General features: G+C 37.9%; 2 protein-coding genes across 6 annotated transcripts in view; one reads left to right on the plus strand and one right to left on the minus strand.

Annotated features, from left to right (window-relative positions):
* Positions 1-2,976, minus strand: part of LOC132197739 (uncharacterized) — a 30,346-nt gene extending 27,370 nt beyond the window's left edge. For 2 of the 5 annotated variants that reach the window (XM_059621252.1, XM_059621251.1), the window contains exon 1: positions 2,344-2,850. In XM_059621252.1, the coding sequence (XP_059477235.1) occupies positions 2,344-2,434 (91 nt within the window). In that variant the 5' untranslated portion in view covers positions 2,435-2,850. Of the gene's footprint in view, positions 1-2,343; positions 2,851-2,907 lie in introns of those variants that run through there. The other 3 variants (XM_059621250.1, XM_059621249.1, XM_059621253.1) reach the window with 3 other exon arrangements.
* A 168-nt stretch (positions 2,977-3,144) lies between these two features.
* LOC132196806 (ras-related protein Rac1) lies at positions 3,145-15,207 on the plus strand. The gene is made up of 6 exons (XM_059619700.1): positions 3,145-3,308; positions 13,677-13,748; positions 14,058-14,175; positions 14,236-14,298; positions 14,361-14,495; positions 14,609-15,207. Exons 1-6 carry the CDS (start codon positions 3,274-3,276, stop codon positions 14,762-14,764), a joined length of 579 nt encoding a protein of 192 aa, XP_059475683.1. The 5' UTR covers positions 3,145-3,273; the 3' UTR covers positions 14,765-15,207.
* The last annotated feature ends 6,814 nt before the right edge of the window (positions 15,208-22,021 follow it).

The raw sequence follows: 22,021 nt of genomic DNA on the forward strand, positions 1-22,021 counted from the left end.
AAATTAATGGGAGCACAAAATAAAAAAATGGCTAAACGGCAGGCGCAGGTGCATTCAAATAATAACAAACATGATTTTCATTCAATTCCATTGTAGCTCGAGTGCTAATGAGGCTAAATGCTAATATTGAGCGCATTGAAAATCAGTCTGCAGGTGTTACGGTACCGGCAGCGTCGTTTCAATGTTATCTTGCCGCAGCACCGACGGAGCGAGCGACCCACTGCGTGCATCAGTCTCTTTATACACCCAGCAGCGATTTTTTTTCATAGTTTTTATGGAACATAACGGGGCTCTTTATTATAAATATAGAAGACGCGAGGTGTAATCAAATCGACCGCGCATGATTTGCTTGTTTTTCTTCTCTTCCGCCTCCTGCTCTCCAATAAACTTATTGCAATATTATAGAATCTTTGCTTGTTTGGTAAATGTGCGAGAGTGTGAAAGATAAAATCGTAAGCGAAATAATGATCAAAGTGAGTCAGGGCAGAGGCGATTCGTGGAAACTGGAAAGAATGGGCTGCGCGCTCTCAGCATTTATGTTCATAATGCAACACAATCGCTGCCAGTTTCAATGTTGTTTTCAACTTTTTCTGCGTGGCTTTGAACTATTGGTGCAATAAAGTTGAGCCGTAAAAGTGTTTTATTCTTCTTCTTTTGAAGATAAATAATTTTTGTTTCACAACTTGACTGAGTGAGATGCAGTTATAAAGTTTGGGGATTTTGAAAAATCAATTTTAAAGAAAGGAAGTCTTATAAAATTTTAATCCTTATGTAACAATAGTTAATTCATTCATTCTGGCTTTTGAAAGGCATAAAATAATTAAAATTAAGAATGAATAAATATGTTTTTAGTTTTAAATTACACAAATTTACAAATATTTTTGTTGAAACATTAAATTTCTTTCAATGAGACGGATCACCACGATTTTTTTTTTAATAATACCTTTCAAATTGTTTTTCAAATTGCTACAATTGATTTGATCTTCAAACAATACCAAGTGGGAAAATATTCAACTCGGGAGCTCTTGTTGTCGGCGTGAAACGTGCTCCTGCATGTATAGGTACATTGGCAAAGTGTCTGCACAAATCCTTTCCTCGCGTCTTTTGCCAGCCTTTGTGAAATTATTTTTCTGTCTGGCTGCCTCGGTGACGGCGGCACTGCCTGCTTCTGTCTGTCGTTCGTTTGACCATGCATGAATGGAAAGAGAGCAAGGCTACGCCAAACCGACTTCTGAGATAGATTTTTTTTCTTGTTCTGCACCAAGAAGTACTCTGCAAAATAGTGCAAAGTCGCTCAATCGAATTTGCAATCACCGACTATATCACGCAGATGAATGAGAAGAAAGAGATTCTTGGCGCATTGTATGGAATGTGAAGAAAGCGTGTAAAAAAACACGTGTAATTATAAATCGGCGTGCTCAAAATATTTTGCATATTTTTGCAATTTGTGAAAATTTTTCCTTCCAAAGCCGCTAGACTTTTAGTGCTGTCGTAATTATAGTGTCGTAATTATGCAGGCGCGGAAATTTATTTACGAGTTGTTAATCTGCACGCTGTGCAGTCGTGATCATGACAGGAAGAACTTTCGATCGGATGCTCAAATGGCACTTACATTATTGTGTTCAAAAATTGGTAACTTGGAAGGCGGGCGTGGAATTCTTACAAATAAAATTTATCTTACTTATTGAAAATTTTTATATTCAAATTTTTTTGTCAAAAGAAATAATAAAATAAAAAATTGGAATTAACTTTTTTTGAAACTAAGCTTTTTTTATAAAAAGCGATTAATTAATGCTATAAAATAAAATGTTACAATATCTTGAAATTTAATATTGTAGGAAACTTCAGATTGCGTGAATATCTTGATGAAAAATTGCTAGCTCTCTCAGCGTCAAATAAGAGATAAAAATCTCTTCTGTCACTTATTTGAATTAATTTTTTATTTTTTTTTTTTCATAACAAATTAATATGTTACTTTGGTGAGAAGAAAAATATAAAAATTTCACTTCAAATTATAAACCTCAAGATCAAAATAATGAAATATAAATTTTGTCAATGTTATTCTAATTGCGTAGCAATTCAACTCTCCTTAATTTGATACAAGGCAATCTTTATTTTTAATTTTGTAATAATGTTAAATAATAGAGAAAAGAATTGAAATGTCGGTTTCAACCCATGCAAACTTTCAAATTCGCAATACATACTTTTCTCTTCTTTTTGTTTGGCAAAAATCTAATAGCTACTGTAATAATATTAATCAAAGAGTCGAATTTGTTTAGAATTGCGGCCCAATAACGATTGAGATGCCCTGTTTCTTTGCATAATATTTTTTATTTTTCATACCTGCAGTATTGGTCCAGTCGATGGGGTAGCTGTCGCACTGGTGGAGAAGGGCGAGCACCAAAACGACGATCTCTCGACAGTCCGAGGCCATGGTGCTCAAACCATTGGTCAGGTCGGTCGGTCGAACAGGCTAGTAGGGCCGCTTCCAAGGCTCAATGGACTCTACGCTCGGCTGGTCCATCGTGGCCGTTGAGAATAAGCTGCTGTTGCTGGTGCTCGAGACGAAACAAGCAGCAAGGGTGCTGCTCACCAAAAACTCACACGAGACCTGAAGGCAGACATGTTCGCAGTTCACGGTCGCAGTTCGGCGGAGAGAAGAAAATAAAAAGCTCGCGAATTCGGTGCGCGGAGTGAGCACAACCATCAACATGCACCGTTCTCCAACATCGCTCTCCGGCTCTCTCCGCTACGGAACGAACCCCTCAGCTGCAAACTGACTGATGATGGCGCATTGCGCATCGAGGCACCACCTTGCTCCGCCGATTTCAAGCCTTTCCCTATCGAAAGCTACCATTAATATGTTTTCAAAAAATAGCTCGGAAAATTATAAATTCAAATACAAACCGAAAGCAGCAACCAAGCCCAGAAAAACCGGAAAATTGGCGAAAAAATTCGCAAAATTCTAGTTTCCTCGTATAAACTTCAGAGGGCAGACGTGCAGGGACCGGTGCTTTTTGCTTAGGCGACTGCAGCGCCACCGACCACCGACGAGCAATTCTCCAAGGTGCAAAGAAACCTGTTTTTTTCTTTCAAGTTGCCCACTCTGCCGCTGCCGCGCGCACAGGAGAATCCTGCTAAGGTTGGTACATACGCGAGTTTAGTCGGGTTGTCTGCCTTGCGTTGTGCATAATACACACACACAGTGAGTTCAGTTCCCCGCCCATCAGCCAGACGCTTTTTATTTCCTGCTGGGTGGGTGCCGAGCACGAAATGCAGGCTATCAAGTGTGTCGTCGTCGGCGACGGGTGAGTAGCTACCCTTTGAACATCCCCACGGCCCCAACTGATCTGTACCTGCAGCCAAAAGCGTCTTCCCAAAAGCGTGACTCTGCGAACCAACACCGTCGGCGACTGGCCGCCATCATGAACAATCATATCATACGCAGGGCCTAATGAATTCGCCAAGGCCGTGCCATTCGCACTCAGCTTCCTTCTTGTCCCCGGTGTGTCCTCTCGATTGACCGGCCCCTTTTTTATTAATTGGCACTCCAGACGGGCCAGTCAATAGAGACCCAGACGCCTATCCACGTCAAAGAGTTGACTCTTCTTCCTTCCGCGGAGTTGTCGGAAGGTTTTTAAATTCGCCTTTTATTTCCACTTTTTTCCAAGTAACTTTGTTGACACCAAATTAGAGGTTCTCAATTATGCACTGATTTCGATGTTCCGAGACCGCACTGATTTCCCCCACTTTTGGTGCCGAGAAAATCAGAAACGAAACTGTGCAAGATTGCATACGGTGACAGGTGTCTGTGACTTTTTAACGTCAAAACTTGCTTGAGGTGCTCAAATATTTAGGAATTCGCTCTTCGGAAGAAAAACTTGTTGCTCGGAGATCATTCTTAAAAGTTTGATTCAATCGTTGAAACTTATCTTTATCCTGACATTGGGAGGAAACCGGGCCAGAAAAAAATGTGGTATGCGGTCAGGGATGTTGTATGAAATAAAATTAAGGTGTGAGCTATGTATGAGTGATTTGAGGAACTTATCAGAACATACAAATCTAAAATAAATCGACGATGATGTAAATAATTTACAAGTAAAAAAAACACATCAATTTATGATATTTGTTTTAGAATAATTAAAATAAATTGCAGTGGTTGGTTATGTAACAAACTATACTAAAAATATTTTTTCGCTGACTTTTCTGCCATTAATTGTTGTTTTAATTTACAAATTACTTTTAATATGCAGCGGGAATGTAGAGATTTATCAATTCAAAATATGTACTTTTGCCATTAGAATATTTTGTTTTTAATTAGCAACACACTGACCCTCTGGGAGATTAAGTCTGAAAAGTTATCAATCACTTGAGTCTCAATTTTTCATTTTTGACTTTCAATTTGCATTTTATCTATTTTTGATTTTGAGATTGACATTATTATTCCTTTTTTTTATAATATAAAAAAAAAATACAATTTTATATCAAGGGTTCACATTTATCTAATTTATTTATTTTTCTGATGAGAGCAAGATTCAATTGAAAGCTCACGTCGGCACTTCTTTCAAGTATACGAATTGTATAGAATCAAACACAGTCTTCCATCAGCAGATAACATGGTAGGCGATGATGCACGATCAGAATGAGTAACGCAAACATCACCGGATAGCCCGCGCCGTCGGTTATTCCATATCACATTTACATCCAATTAAGAAGAAGTCACGCTTGTCTGACTCAAACTCATTAATTTAAACGTGCAATTTTCCAATAATGAGTGTAAAATGTAACAATCAGCCTTGGAGAGAACAATTTTCTGTTTTAAAAATGCTATTCAATGATTTAAGATCCGCTGCAATCCTCTAAACAACTTTCGCTGTATTTTTTTTCTCTGTATTAAAAAAATTATATTTTGCTTGCTAATTTGAATTCAATTTTTCAAATAAATCAGCTGATTTTAAAATTTGAGAATTTTTACGCTAAAAATTCAGCGAAATTAACTTGATTCAATCAAGAGTGACAATGGCGCCTTAATCACGTCTCTGGATGAAACAACGTTGGCAGGTTCCGTTGGTAATCTCCCCCGAGCACTGCCGGCTGATTAAAATGCACAAACGTGTAATTGAATGGTGTCTGTGTTTGCATGGCAAACGCGGAGGAAAGTTGACGTCTTGCCAACGTCGGCTTGGAGCGCGGGCCCTGCCACTGTACAAAAACGACATCCGCGTGGTGCTGCTGCTGGTATTTGGCGCTCCATTAGCGTTATTGTTATTAATGGCGAGCGACAACAAGAGCGGCAACTTCCGTGCCGGCGTCCTTTCGCGCGTTCAAAGGTTGCGTCGGCCAAAGGGCACCAACCAGAAGTGAGTCACCGTGCTGGCTGCGACAGTTTATTTACGTCCAGAGGCTTGTTAGAATTATGAAAAAGCCACCATGACGCAGTTTTGTGGCATAAAAATTACTTTAAAAATCTTATTTTTATGTCTTTTCCTTAAAACTTTTATCATTCACCATTATAACAGGATAGTTATGGAAGAAAAATAATAAGTTCTTCCAACTATGAAATAAAGAAAATTAAAAAAAAAAAAAAATTTGTTCAATCAGATCATTTATATTTAATTTGTATGCAAGTTTTTTATAATTAAATTTATCTTTTAAAGTTTCTGAGCTTAAAAATATGACTGGATTCTATTTTCAACGGCAAAAAGAATGTTCAAGCATTATTGAGGAAAATAATTTTTAAACGTGAAAATCTCACGAAATTTTTAAAATTTTCAGAGTGAGTGGTAAAAATTTGGTAGGAAAAATGAATTCTGTGTCAGTCCGCTCTACGAGCAATTTTGCTCTGAATCCGCAAACATCACCCAGCACATTAATTGAGCGAATGCAGGGAACCGCATCCTGCTCGCTTGCTTTGATGGTTCAAAGTAAAACGCTGCCGGTAAAAGTCTTTAAGAGAAGAGAGAAAGGCTGGATTGTGTCAACCCCTTTCCTCTCTGGCAAAAGCTTTTGTCGCGCTTGTTCTTCCTCTCCAGTCGGCGTGGATTCGCACAAAAGGAATTCGCGACGACGCAGCCGGCGGTGAGATGTAATTAAAGCACTTTTTGCTGTTGGCGGTTCTTGCTAATCAAATTCTCACTTGCAAAGACACTAATTAGATTTAAAAATATCCTTGCCTGGATATACCGAGCTTAATTGGACTTTGATATTAATATATTTCCCTGTTGTTGATTTTTTTTTTTGGTCAAAGAGAAATCATTTGAACTGGTGAATATGCTTTATAGAATTCACACTGAAGACCAATTTTGGTCACAAGCGATTCAAAACCGTTGGAAAGTGACACTTGTTTGTTATCCAAACGACCCAACTTTGGCCAGATGGCTCATTCAACCGCCGATTCACCTTGTAGCACCAATTACGGCCGCACAGTCTCTTGAGCAACTCCATTCTCTCACCAACTTGCTCACTTTCAAACTGCTTCAATTGAACTACCAAGCAAAGAATATAAGTAAATCTTCATAACCTGAAACATACAAATGAGGATTAAAAAAATTGACCAAATAATTTATAGTTAAACAGCGGAAAATTTGAGCAATTTCTCACGAATTTGCCAAGCTGTCTTTTTCTTTCTGCCAACCACGTGAGAAAATATGTTATTATTTAAAGAGCCGAGAGCAACCACCATGCAGCTTCTGTGTTATTAAAACACATACTGGATGCATCTCCTGCGCTCACATGCGGGCACGCAGAGATGACTCAGTGAGGCTGATTTATTTAACACAACACTCAGTCAGGAAACTGTCATCAGCTGCATGGTTTGTTTTTCTACTTAGCCGTTTATCCGTTGAGAGCTCAAATTCACCAATCTCCTGTCGATCGCTGATTTTTTTGTGTTCGGAAACTTCAGCCAAGCACAGATTTTATTACGTCCCTCTATCTCGGCGTCAACATCTTCTGCTAAAAGGGACTTAAGTAATAAAAATGGAATTTAAAAGGCCAGCCGACTAGACCCTGCTCGCTCCAACAGACTGGAGTGACATTGTGCCGAGTGAAATTGATATACTGGAGGAACTGAAGGCCTGTTGCGTCAAAACAAAGTGCATTATGCGGGCGGACATGAAATTATTATACCATGTCCAATTACTTTAAAAGCTATTTAATTTTTCCTAGATGCACAATGGAATATAATTTTATAATTTATTACTTTTTCGACACATTAATTGGAACATTGAGACATAACCAAAAATAGTAATATTTATTTGAGTAAAATTAAAATGAAAGTTTGCAAAAAGTTTGAGTAAAAACAAAACTTTGAAAATGGGCGATGGAAAATTTCCCTCTGAGGATCGAGAGAGTAAACAGTATTGAATAAATAAAAGAAAAATCCAATTTGACTTGAGGGTTACCTGAATTGCTTATTGATATCAGAACTAATGAACTTGTTTAATTGGGAAATTTTATGAGCTTTCCATTGTCATACAAAATCTGGCACAATTTTATGCGCTTTGAACTTTTTTCGGCCTTCTTTACTGATAAACTCTGGTAAACTCATTATTTGCAAAAAAAAAACCTTTTCACCTTATCGCAAATTTTGATTGCGACTTCCGTCAAGCAGTTTGATTCTGCGGGGGATGCAGATGAGCGGATCGATGACGAAGTTGCTTATAAAGGGCTTTTCAGTTGCTCACTGGCTCAGAAGAGTGCCCCTCGCAGCACACACTGCTAATCCACTGCTCGCACGCAAATTCCAGCAGGACGAAACAAAAAGAACCTTGAGCGGCTCCCAGAATATCTGACACCGTAAAATTTTACGCCCCATTCATCGGCCTATGAAAAAAGCCGGCAGATTTGCCAAAGCCATAAAATGCAGCAGGCTCGCAGGTTGCTGCCGTTTTGCTTAAAATATTGAGGGACATGCAAAGGAGGATTAAAAAGAAAAAAAGTTTAAAGTAAAAAAACTAAATAGGCTGGCGGAAAATTTAATTATAAGGTTTTTAAAGCGTAAATTTTAAATTTCCATAGAAGTTTTCCTAGAATGCCGTCAGAAAATAAAATCTTGTAATTCGTGCTAAAATGTGCAAACTCTCTTGATTAAAAAACACGAAACGTTCATTTCGCGATGTTTCCAACAAAAATGGTTTGCTCGTAGCGTCTTTCTTGAGCAACTACTACGCTTGCGAGTGACGCGCCTTCGACCTTCACTGTATAGAAACAACTTAAACGATTTATTGTTCCAAAGAATGTGAAAAACAACGCCGTTCTTTTTCTATTCTGTTGTAAGAAACGAGACGAGCCGTCGCTGCTCCAGACTTCATTAAAAAGACCCGTCCTTCTTCTTCTCCGTCTTTTCTCGGAAAATAATGCGTCCGCCGAGCAGATATCGGAAAATTCTTGGTCTCCCCGCTCGTCTTGTGCCACAAATTATTTCGGGAAGGCTGCCGAAGACGTGCTTCACGTTTTAGCTTCTAGATATTGAAATGAAGTGTTTGTTTTGAAAGAGCTCAGTGCATAGTATGGAGGGGCTGTTTTTGAGCTGGGGATTGCCGCAAGCAGGCGGAGAACACGGGTCTGTACTCAAGTTGGTTTCATTCAGAACGTGTTCTAGTTTGAGCCACGGAAGAAAGCTCTCAGCCAAAGTTGTCCCTTTTTGTTTTCCATTAATCTGCTATAATTCGATGAAATTAAAAAAAAAAATAGTTCAGCAGCCTTTTCATCTTTTTTGATTACATTGAATTAAAGAAAATGCAAAAAAAATTAGTCGCTTTTTAAAATGTACATTTTTTTATCATTTTAAATAAAATTAAAGCAAAATTGATGTCCTCTGTTGGAGCTGAAAATTTATTATTTGATTTAGAATTTCAGGTCACTTGGGTTCAATTAATCTATGTTAATTTATTGCAAGTGAACTGGTTGTAAGGCCTTCCTTTGTGAACAGCCCCCAGTGGAGCCGACTGTCTGTGTACTAAAAGTGCAGGCGGGGGTCGTGCGTGGAAAAGCACCGTTTTTAGCCCCAATAACCGGCGAGGGACCACCTCCTTTGTTGCTCTTTCTCTCTATTCTGGGGCGGTCGGAGGTCACGTGACCCGTCGGTTGGCTCTTTTATGTCGGGTTGATGCCGCCGCCGTGCACCGCGATAGACATTCTGAATGAGCAAACCACCCACGCACAGCTGGCACGGCAGATATGAAAATATCCGAGCACGTTAGTATTTTTACTGCTTCGGAGATAATTTGGTCGCGATCGCGCATCTCGGCACACAGGGCACGTCACTGAAATAACTTTTAGGGGAAAATTGGGGAAAATCTGCTGCGTTTTATAGTTTGTCACGCACCTTGGTGGAATGTTTGCATTGATTTGAAGGTGGAACGTGCTTTGTGTGAGCATCTAACTTTGGCCACGCACACAAATTAACAAAAATTTTAAAATAAAATAAGTTTTAAAAATTTAATAATTTTTTCCATAAAAAAGTAGGAAAGTGAAGAAGTTATTGTATATTTCAAGATAAGAAATTGAAACGTGTCTGGTTGAAGTGGAGCGGCAACAATTGTTATTTTCACTGCGCTCTCAACTCAACTTGCACTCACAGGATGTTACAGTTAATTTTCCAACTGACCACCGCACACACCATTATCTCATGTTGTGTATGTACGGACTGGAAACGCAATTATCGTGCACGAAGAGCGGCGGCGGCATTGTACGGTACAAATGTGTGAGCGCGAACATAGCGAGAGGGAAGAGAGAGGTCAGCGCCGCCTTTGGTACATTATTAATTAACGGTTTGCAGGCCAGAGTAAATAGAGCACTCAGTCGGGACCTTAACATCATCTTGTGTGTACTTTGAATACAATTATAAGGGCAGAGTTTAATTAAGATTAAGTAAATTGAAATCTTTAGAAGTAGCATCAATTTATTTAATTTGATAATTTAGGGCCAATTTTTTTTACACCGTTGAATTTGAAGCTAAAATACCCTACATTCAAGCAAGATTTTCTACAAAATTGAAAAACGTTGAAGTTTTAAGGATGAAATAAATATTAATAATATTAGAAATTAAATAATTATGATCTGTACTAGTTTTAATTATAATCTGAAATTTTGAAATGCCAGGAGTTAAAGAAAGATCCTCGGACAAAACCCCACTTGTTGTGATAAAAGCAAAGGCAGCCATTCACGCGCCGCTGCATCTTGAATTGCATTATTTTTGGCATTCTTATCTCGGACGAATGCTGCTGGAGCGTGGCATCTCAAGTGGGACAATTAAGTCGAGAAAACCACCAAGGCTCGAGCAGAAATCAGGGCTCGAAGAGGCCGCGTTGGCGTCGAGTGTGGGTCTTTCATTCTGAGGAGCCATACTTGGAACTGACACACAGAGCTCTCCGTGTGGGAAGGATTTATTCACATTCGAATGTATAAATTATGCACCAAGTTTTATACAGCCGTCGCTCTTTAACTCCGCCGAGGCGGAGGAAAATGCTCGTTTTTAGCACGATTTTTGCTGCGCCGACGAACGAATCTCTGTTTCGCTCTGACAAACGAGCGAATGAATGAAATGGGAGCCTTGTCGCCGCCCGACAGATGGATAACCCACAGCAAATGAGATTGACGAACAACGCTGAAACATTTGCTTCTCGTTAAAAAGCTCATTCACCATGCCATTCCGCTCTTTTGTCATTTGGCCACAGTTTTTACAAACCTGATTATTGCAAACTTTCGAGTTCTCATTAAAAAAGTGGAAGAAAAAATTCATTAAAATTAAATAGAAAGTGCTAAAATTGAAGGATATTTACTGTCGCTTTTTCATGACTCGTAAATTTTTAAATATTTTGTATCCATAAGTTTGGAACTCAATTAATCTCTTTAAAATAAATTTACATGTCATATTTTATCATTTTTAATTTTCTTTTAACATTTCCCTTGTTATGTATTGTGAAGTTTGCTAACTTGGCATTTCATGAATAATTTAAATTTCTTGGCCATTACAACAACAAACTCTTAAAGTCGGACTTGAATTTTTCACCGTCAGTCAAAAGTTTCTTTTCAATGCTGGTCGGTGAGTTGTTGATTCAAACGAGAATTCCCGAGTTTATTTTGTCAGGCGGTGCCGACCGGCTAGCTTGCTCGTTACATCACACAGGGTCCGCTGGCGCTTGGCCATCGTGGTATAAACGCACCCAAAATAACTGACGTCACACTCAGCCGGCGCTGAGGACTGCTGACTAATTGGACGCAGCGTTGGGTGCTGTGCTTTTCTTTTCGTTCTCACCTGAAAATTGAACAAAACGGATGATTCATCCAAAAGTGACGCGGAAAGTGCACCTAATGAATTTTTTTCAGTTGGTCAGCAAGGAAAAAAGAAAAAAATAATAATTGCAAATCCACTTAGTGATTCTCGGACGTTGTAAGAGAATGTTTTATTTTTTCAAAAACAAAATAATAAGTAATATTATTGTGGGGTTAATCAATTTTTTAATCATTTTTCAGAATTCTAATTTTGTGTGACTTGATTTGTAGAGAACAATTAATAACAAAGTTTTACTTCCGTGCGTCAGGGAAAACCCCTTCCGTAAAAACTTTGCTCAAATTCCTGGAACAATAATAATTTCCCTCCAAGCTTCCTTGGCGACATTTTCATACAAGTGGAGTCGCTTCTTGCTTCAATTGAACCCTTGATCCGCTCACAAGCTGCGTTCACATGCTTACATTTCTGCCACTCTTTATGGGAGGTCAGAGGGAATGAATAAATTTTCATCTCTCGCCGTCCTGCTCTCGCCAAATCAATCTCGAAAGCAATTACCGGTGGCGCGAAATTGATCGAGCGAGCGACTTTTATTAACATTTTTTTTGTTTGCGCTCCGGTGGGTTACACGGATGTTCACCGAGGGAGAAGGAACGAAATTGTTGAACACGACTCGGAACAGGAAATGGCTAAACCACACTTCTGCTCTCCGATAGCTGGTAGTGGACGCAGATTGCGTCGACCGTCACTATTTTCTGGTGTAAAAAGTTTGAACGGGATTTAAAACTTTGCGACACAGTATTTTTCTCTCTGAACGTTGAAGTTACATTTTTGCCTTTCAATTTTTTAATTTTTCCAAAAGAAAAAAATTAAACTCTGAAAAGTGAAAGAAAATTGCTTTTCATCTTCTGATTTTTATTGCATCCCATTAATCCCATAAATTCGTCTCTCATTTCTTCCAATTTTATTTTCATCCTATTTAGGCGTAAAAATTATATCATGATTCATAATAAGTTCATTATGTATCATTGATTCCAATAATTTTTTGTGTTGTTTGAAAATTAGAAGAAAGACAAGCTTTTTTCGATTGATTTTTTTACAAAGCTTCTGAAAGGAAAAGTACTTAACTTCAGGTTTTGTGTTAACACTCAAGAAAAGATTCCAATTAAACAAAGTCATTCCCCCGATTTACTTTTACGACGGCAATATGCTTAAAAGCTTTCGAGTCACCGGGTGGGCGCGGGCGCGTTCCGCAGAGCAGCTTCCTCTCTTTTCAAAACGGGGTTCGACAATTAAGTCGTTCTCGGAAGTAATATCCGAGGTATTACACATTGAGAGCCACCAGCAGCAGACGAGATGCATCAGCATATTTCTCGCACGTGATCTTTTCCTCTGGCAAGGGGTCCGTCGACCGACGCGAGATCATCTTTCACAAACGTGGGTGCAGGGCTGGGGGATGGCGTCGTATTTTACTTCCTCCACAGCAAATATTACTTGTGAAGAAATGAGACATCTTTGTTTGCAGACTGGGTGGCGAACAGAAAATATCACGCCGAGTGCCAAGTGGAATTATTGAAATCCACATCAGAATATATGTATTTCCACCGCAGAAAGAAACGTGCGTGGAAGATGAAAAGAAAAGAACGGTTGAAATTTATTACTTTCTGCCTGTGCGTGGCATTTGAGATTTATTTTAACCCTTCGCTGTGTCAGTTATGGGCCCTGTCTTTTACAGACGAGACTGGTATTCTTATCTTTTTTCTATAAAAACTGCAGAAGATTCTATTAAATTTTATTTTTGTGCAAAATAAAATAAAACTTTATATTATTTTTTTTAAACTTGATTTAAAAAAATTTGATCAATTTTTCTTTTATAATATTTGTTCATAGATGAAGAAATTTAAAATTAGATTGCAATTTTAATTTTCCAAGAAGTTCTGCACTTCTGTGAAAGCAATTAAAGGCAAATTTGCACAGAACTGACAGAACAGCCGTGTTTAGTGATAACCTATCTTTTTATCGTCCTAGTTGAGATAGGTGGGTCTCTTATCTCGCCAGCGCAGTCTTGCCCAAAAATAAACACCAAAATACTGCAAAACGTTTGACGTGTGTCATTGGCCCCCGAATCGATTTTTGTCTCTTACCCCAAGCCTCACACACGGTGCGTTTAATTTCAGACCCACTGAGTGTTCCATTCAAGCGACGGAAGGACTCTCTTGATGGATCAGTGTCCCTCCCATTCAAACTGAACAAAAGACGACTTTTCTCCCTCGGTTTGTAAAGATGATGCCCTATGTGGGTTATATTTAAGTGTGGTGCATTTCTAATGCGCGGGACGGCGCTCTTGGCTGCAAATATTAGCTTTAACTTCCCCCAAGATATTTAGAACTATATTTTAAAAATTTAAAGTTAATGTAGCTATTCAATTTATTTTGTTTTTCAGTGCCGTCGGTAAAACATGCCTTCTCATCAGTTACACCACAAATGCCTTTCCAGGAGAATACATCCCCACAGTGTAAGTAGTTTTTTTTCATTTATTTTATTTTTCTTGCTTTAAATGGGAAAATTGGGAAATCGAAACAGTTTGATAGCTTTTTTTTTCGTATTACAGGGGATTTGAATCCTTGATAGGGTATTCAAAAGGGTAAAATCATTTGCATTTAATATTTCACTGGGCTCTTAACATAATGCAATTCTCAAATTGATTAAATTAATTTTTTTTTTTGCTTTTGCTTAAAAATATCAACTTTACCTTTTTTTCTTACTATTCAAAAGTTACATTGAATACAGTTAAAAATATTCATGACAAACATATTTCTTTCAGATTCGACAACTACTCTGCCAATGTTATGGTGGATGGAAAACCAATCAATCTTGGATTGTGGGACACGGCAGGTCAAGAAGATTACGACAGGCTACGACCACTTTCCTACCCACAGACTGTGAGTATTTCAGTTTTTGGCTCATCTTTATAAACTGAGATCATTTTTATATGTTTGCAGGATGTTTTCCTTATTTGTTTCTCGTTGGTGAACCCAGCGTCTTTTGAAAACGTTAGAGCAAAGGTAATGGAAAATATTTGTAAATGCCAAAAAAAAATGATTAATTTGATCTGCTTTAATTTTAGTGGTACCCAGAGGTGAGGCATCACTGTCCCAGCACCCCCATCATTCTTGTGGGAACCAAGCTGGATTTGAGGGAAGACAAAGAAACCATCGAGAAGTTAAAAGACAAGAAACTTGCCCCTATCACATACCCGCAGGTGTGAATTCAAATTATCAGTATTACAATTGTTTTTAAAAGATGTGTGCAACCATGTCTTTGGGCTTAATCAATAAATTATATATTTGAATTTAAAGTTAATATTATTTTTAGGCCTTGTCGATGGCCAAGGAAATTGGTGCAGTGAAATACCTGGAGTGCAGCGCCCTGACACAGAAGGGACTGAAGACGGTGTTTGACGAAGCGATCCGCGCAGTGCTGTGCCCGGTCATGCCAGTGAAGCCGAAGAGGAGATGTGCCCTGCTGTAAGGGTGTCTGCCAACAAGTGCCACGTCCCCTCCTCACATATCGAGTTATAAAATCACTGCAAGAATGGACAGCATGCCTTTGCCTTCACTCGCATGCGACGGCAAGTTAACAAATAACGCAAGAGTTTTTAATTGAGGAAAAAATAAACGCAGAGAATAAGAGTTAAAAAAATCTAATTAAAGAAATGGTGCCGAAACACCCACTCTCTATGTATGTGATGCTGATGTTCAAGTGAAAAATAATTAACTGAAGTAAGTGCGCGGCTCCTCTCCTTGGCAAGAGCGAATATTTTATTTCTCTAGTTTTGATGGGACCAATTCTCATTGAGTTCTGCTCCGCTAGACGGGACGATTGTCCAGAATTGTCTCTGCCATCAAATGGTCTCCATGGTTGAAAAAATGCACGCCTCTCTTGCCAAGGAGAAGCTGTGATAATTTTTTTTTTTAAATAACTAGGAAATCCGTAGGACTTGCAGACCTTGTATGGACGTCTGTCAAGCACAATTCAAAATTTCCAGCCCTGTAGTAGCAGAAAAATGTACCTTGTATTTTGTGAAAAGTAAAATTATGAAAAATAATGCAAAAATTTGATATTACTCGGAATTTCTTATTGGCTTTTAAACATTTCTGCACTAGTGGAAATGCCATGAATCAAAATTAGTCATTTTAGCTGCTACAGTTAGCACAATTTTTCAGATGGAATTTGAAATCTTGCAAAAAAGCTGCCTAACATAATTCCTCTACTATATGGTGTACATAACTGCAAATTTCAAACCTGATTGTTTCTTCCCAGCTTTGCATGCTTGTCTAAGAAGTAAAATAACAACAACACTAATTCGATGAGGGCAGAACTTTTTTAAGTTTTAACATTTGTGGAAATTTTATTAATTGAATTTTTCTATCAGCACAAGTTTTCATTGCAACAATGGTTATTGAAACAAATCTGAGTAATGTCGTGTTCAGAGCCAAAAAAATACAACTATTTATCAGAGTTACTTTTAGTGAAATATTTCATAAATTAAAAAAAAAACCTGATTTTTTGGAAACAAAGTATGTCTATCATAAAACTTTAATATGTAAATGCATTTATTTCACAATATAATGTTTGTATAATTTCTAAAATCACACTCACATGTTAGAACTCACGACCTCTTCTTTATGAATGAGTGATAGCAAGATGTAATCAAGAGTATATTTTTGCTAGGTGCAATGAGTATTAGTTTAAGAACGTTTATAATTTTGTGGGTTACTTAATTGATAGTTAATTTGAGACCATTGATTTCTCCTCGTAGTAAAGACGCATTCAGTGGAAGGCCTACAAATTTGTTCAATGATATAATTATTAAAAACAAAATTTAGTGAAAATGCTCGAATGAATTTAAATGTAAGTTTCAGTTTGGGAAGAATGTGTGTGTGTTAAGAAAAGCAAATATAAAAATCTACTCCCAACCAATCATTTCTGTACAAGTGCAAAGCTTCCTTTCGTCTAATGTTCCACGTTCACTGACTTTGTCATTTCACTAAAGACCCGTTGTTCACAGTTTTTGGGTCGTTAGTAGAATTCGTCCACTCTTGCATTCAACAACCTTGCATTCAATTCGCAGTGCACACCGATTTCCTCGTTGCAAACCATCCTCCTATAATGAACAAAACACGCTGCGCCGCCGTAGTTGTCTTGAATGAGATGGAATATAATTAATTCTTGTTGTTGCATTTGTTGAAAAATTTACGAGTCGCGTCCTACTAGCCGATCAGCAATTATTGATCATTGATTTCTCCAACATTGTGCAGATTGCTGTTGTCATTTCGGAGCTCATGAGTTAAGAATGTGCTGGATTACGATGCTAACTAGAGTGAACTCTCGAGTTTCCGAGAGTTATGAATGGATAGAATGAATAAAAACAAAAACAAAACAACAACTTACTGTGTGTAACTTGTACCATTAACGAGAATAAATCAAGAAATATTTAATTGTGTATGCTAGTATTTCCAAATAAAATAAATTAATACATTGAAATCTTGTAACCGGGTCTTTTTATTTTATAAAAATTTAGTCTATATCAATGCGATCAGCAAAAAAAATCCATATGCGGTTTAAATTATAAAAAAATTCTTTCAATCTTTAATGGAAATGGATGAGAATAAAAATATGGATTTATTCGATTTATTGAAAAAAAAGAAAAAAAAATAATAATAATTTATTTCACAATTCTCATAATAGATTTTATTTTTGGTCATTTAAAAGTCTGTGTGATAAATAATTTTTTGAAGTTATTGGTTATCAGACCATTGAAACAAGATGTTATCTTGCGTGAAGGAAAATGCTAGTAAATAATGAAATTAATTTATAGCGTCGTTTGGCAAGTTTTAAGCTGGTGTGTATGCATCCTGCACGACGTGTCTGTATGCGGGTTGCATAATAAAAAGGTATCTTTAATAATTTAGCTTGGTTAGTTCTCTTTAAATGAAATATTCAATAATAGAAAAATGCTCTATCTATCCAAATATTTTTCAAATGATGCTGTTTATTTATCCTGCAAATTATTTTCAGCAAGAAAATTTTTATCAAATATTATTTAATCAATAATTTTGGAAAGTTTTAATTTTCAAAGAGGAATTTATTTGTTATTGAACCTCAAACATCAGAGTGGTTAGACGCGAGGCTCCGACCTTGACCCCGGGCAAAAACGCTGAAAGTCATTAAAGCACAATTTAAGTGCAGCGGCCCCTTGCTAATTGTGAGCTCTGACGCCGCGCCTGCTGCGTTCTCCGATTACAAGAGAGAGAAAAAGAATAATAATTATTCGCATTCGCTGCCGGGCACTTGAAGAGCGAGCAGCGAGTGCTATTATTTATATTAAGAGATCAATCACGGGCGATATTAATAAAAGCGTCTGTCGGTGCTGCTTTTGCCAAGTCGCACAATTAAGTGGCGGTCGCTTTAAATAATAATTAGCTCTCGGCCGTTTGCTGCTGATAGTCAAAGCATTTTTATGGGCGGCTTGAGAGTGGACGAAGGAATCTCGTTTTGTTTGCGAGCTGTAAATCAACAGAGTGTGGTTTCGAGAGATCAGCAAGCTGCAGACTGTACACCGGCAAGCCTCATAATCATCATGATCGGCCATGCGGAACGACTCGGACCTCACTGATTAGCAGCCGCACATTAGCATCATCTTAACCCTCTCCTTAAAACCTCAACTCTATCGAGTGAAAACCGACAAAAATCTTCACAGCTTCACGCCTTTTGATTGTATTCAAATCGAGATCACACTTTAAAACGAATTCATATTGTCCCATTTGAAAATCTGAAAGAAGATCGTGTATATATAATTTTCAAAATTCAGCAAGAAAAAGATCATTGTTTTATAATTTTTTTTTTCAAATTCCAAATGATTTGCACATTTTAAAGCTTTCATTTATGTTTAAGAAGTAGATTTTTAAGTGTTTAATATCAGTAATAATCGGTGAGTAAAATTCATCAAAATCACCTCGTTGAATTTTTAGGTCAATCAAATTATACCCTCCATCACCTGAATCCAGCAGGCGCGCCATCATTTTTGGCAAGCCATGGCACATGTGCTTGCGTGCAAATTGTGAAAACATTATTAAAGGAAAAGCGGTCAAAACAGGTGATAATGGATCGCTTGGGTCGTTTGCGCTGCCTGCAATTTTGAGCTAGAAAACTTGAGCTCTTCCAGCTCGTTCACGGGACATGACGCTTTTAGAACAGCACAGTGTTTTGATCGATACAGATTCATGGAGTTAAATTTTAAACATGAATATCAATAAAGTGTCTTTTTATAGCATTTTCTAATAATCAAATTTAATTTGATAAATACAACTTTACTCCATATATTTATTATACAGGTTTTTTTAAAGTATAATATCGGATAAAATAAATTTATCAACGCAGTGATACATTTGCTTAAAAATGATAAATTATGAAAATTGATAAATTGTCGGTAAAAATGGTTAATATTAATGTTTTTTTACTAGTTAAAAATTGAGTAAAGTGAATTTTAAGGTGATAATTATTTTTTTTAATTAAATTTTAGATTCTGCCTGTTTTTTTTCAAGCTTTACTAAATGAATTTAACTAAATAATTAATTAATAACTAGTTTCCCTTATGTATTCAAATGTTTAGTAAAGAACTTTTTTTTCATTGCAAAAAATCAAAGTCAGGTTTAGATGGATTTCTTTCTAGTTAATTTGCCAATTCAACAAATGTGAAAAGAAGCGAGATCTGACCTCTGAAAAATTTGGACCTCGTTAGTGGGACGCATTCCGTGTCGCGAAACCTCCTGAAAATAATTCTTCGCTGGCTCTGAAACAAAACTGCTGCGTTCCCAAAGTGACACCTCGGCATTTTTCATCCTTTTAATGTGGCGAGTGGTATCAAAAATGCGCGCAATAATAAGCGCGCCGCTCTTAAGAGCACAACATTCATCACCTTGTCTCCGCAGCATTGAGAGCATATTACAATACATACAATAAGGCGGCATGAAAGCACCCCGTGAAGTTGTCTGGTGACCGCGACCGACATCATAAATATTAGTTTGCTCTTAGTCCTGGGCAGTATTTCACTTAAGATCAAGGAGCCCACGCATTCAATTAGCGGTAAGAGCTGTATCTAGAGCATTTTGCACAAAGCAAGAAGTGCCTGAAGATTTATTGTTTCGCTGCATATTTTTTAATTTGAATGGAAAAAAAGGAAAAAAAAAACCTTTTTTGCACTGAAAAATAAAATAATATTTTAGCAGAGTTGATCTCACTGTCAGCGAAAATAAATATTTTTACTTCATTAGACAATAAATTATTTGAGACAAATAATTATATGTATAATATAATTATAACCTTATAAATGCAGTACAAAACGAACCATTTGAATTTTATCGGTTTTAAATATCGTCAATTTTTAAATTAATTAAGTGGAAAATTTTACCCGTGAGACACGCACCATGTTAAGGTGTACTCGAATTGAGAGTTCAAAACTAAAAACTTCTAAACTTCATTATAGTAAATAAATACAATTATGAAATATGACTTGATAAGAATAACCACTTAATTGCTAAACGAAAACCACCATTTCCCCTGGCTTGAAATTAACACATTGTAAAGTATTGTTGGACGGGAAGGCAGTAAAAGCGCAAACATAATTCAAAGCGCTCATAAACACAGGTTTTCCATTGAGCCGTGCTCGATTGCGAATAATAAGAGAGTTGTCCGACTCTAATCGTTATTTATTTGCCTAATTTAATTTGCGGTGCGGCCTACATATCTGCGATGCTCATTTATTTTTTCATCCTCTCCGCTTTTACCTTCTTGCTTTCATGCGCTGACGATAATTAAGCACAAAATCCGCCTCCACAAGCTGCTTCTCTTATCTAAGATACTCATTTTCGCCGATTTTTCGCTCTTTCTTTTCGCGGACACGCGATTTCTCTCCGCGGACACGCGGTGGCTTCTACTGTACACGAGAGGAGAATAACGACGTGAAAATGAATTTTTGGCATGCGAACTGATTGTCAGCGTTGATAACCTTTTCCCAGCGCACATAAACAATAACTATAAAAGATCAAAACCATAAGAATCTCAATTATATAATTTTTATTACAAATCTTAAATAAATCCTTAAACGACTAAACGTTCTTATGTAAATGCATCTCGAATCATTTTGTGAACGAAAAAAATTTTGGTAATATATATACGCAACAATTTCAAGACCTTGGATGTTACATCTCATGGTCTAATGGTAAAAGCTTTGTTAAAGATGCAGTAGTATCCAGATTCGAATCTACCCTCAGGCAGACTTTTCACTTGATATACAATGTCTACGTCATTTCATGATCAAGTTACAAAGACCACGAAAAATTGAAAATTATTTTTCTTTTGCGTTTTTTAAACATTTTTTGGCTTCTTTTTTATTGAAAAGCCAACTTGTTAAAAACAGGGAGTTAGGCGAGTTAGTCGAGTCAGGCGATTCAGTCGAGTCAGTCGCGTCAGGCGAGTCAGTCGCGTCAGGCGAGTCAGTCGCGTCAGGCGAGTCAGTCGCGTCAGGCGAGTCAGTCGCGTCAGGCGAGTCAGTCGCGTCAGGCGAGTCAGTCGCGTCAGGCGAGTCAGTCGCGTCAGGCGAGTCAGTCGCGTCAGGCGAGTCAGTCGCGTCAGGCGAGTCAGTCGCGTCAGGCGAGTCAGTCGCGTCAGGCGAGTCAGTCGCGTCAGGCGAGTCAGTCGCGTCAGGCGAGTCAGTCGCGTCAGGCGAGTCAGTCGCGTCAGGCGAGTCAGTCGCGTCAGGCGAGTCAGTCGCGTCAGGCGAGTCAGTCGCGTCAGGCGAGTCAGTCGCGTCAGGCGAGTCAGTCGCGTCAGGCGAGTCAGTCGCGTCAGGCGAGTCAGTCGCGTCAGGCGAGTCAGTCGCATATTGGATCAAACTCTTCCGTCGGTGCAAAACTGTTTGATCAAATTGGATCAAACTCTTTCCGTCGGTGCAAAACTGTTTGATCAAATTGGATCAAACTCTTCCGTCGGTGCAAAACTGTTTGATCAAATTGGATCAAACTCTTTCCGTCGGTGCAAAACTGTTTGATCAAATTGGATCAAACTCTTCCGTCGGTGCAAAACTGTTTGATCAAATTGGATCAAACTCTTTCCGTCGGTGCAAAACTGTTTGATCAAATTGGATCAAACTCTTCCGTCGGTGCAAAACTGTTTGATCAAATTGGATCAAACTCTTTCGTCGGTGCAAAACTGTTTGATCAAATTGGATCAAACTCTTTCGTCGGTGCAAAACTGTTTGATCAAATTGGATCAAACTCTTTCGCCGGTGCTAAACTGTTTGATCAAATTGGATCAAACTCTTTCGTCGGTGCAAAACTGTTTGATCAAATTGGATCAAACTCTTTCGTCGGTGCAAAACTGTTTGATCAAATTGGATCAAACTCTTTCGTCGGTGCAAAACTGTTTGATCAAATTGGATCAAACTCTTTCGCCGGTGCTAAACTGTTTGATCAAATTGGATCAAACTCTTTCGTCGGTGCAAAACTGTTTGATCAAATTGGATCAAACTCTTTCGCCGGTGCTAAACTGTTTGATCAAATTGGATCAAACTCTTTCCGTCGGTGCAAAACTGTTTGATCAAATTGGATCAAACTCTTTCGTCGGTGCAAAACTGTTTGATCAAATTGGATCAAACTCTTTCGTCGGTGCAAAACTGTTTGATCAAATTGGATCAAACTCTTTTGCCGGTGCTAAACTGTTTGATCA

Source organism: Neocloeon triangulifer, unplaced genomic scaffold (assembly GCF_031216515.1).
Source record: "Neocloeon triangulifer isolate White Clay Creek 2 clone unplaced genomic scaffold, ASM3121651v1 ptg000012l, whole genome shotgun sequence".
Lineage (NCBI taxonomy): Eukaryota > Metazoa > Arthropoda > Insecta > Ephemeroptera > Baetidae > Neocloeon > Neocloeon triangulifer.

Bases quoted from the DNA above. Each gene is read 5' to 3' on its own strand.
- LOC132196806 (XM_059619700.1), top strand. From the start codon at position 3,274: ATGCAGGCTATCAAGTGTGTCGTCGTCGGCGACGG. The intron at 13,749-14,057 runs GTAAGTAGTTTT...TATTTCTTTCAG, and splicing joins GGAGAATACATCCCCACAGT to ATTCGACAACTACTCTGCCA. The intron at 14,176-14,235 runs GTGAGTATTTCA...ATATGTTTGCAG, and splicing joins CACTTTCCTACCCACAGACT to GATGTTTTCCTTATTTGTTT.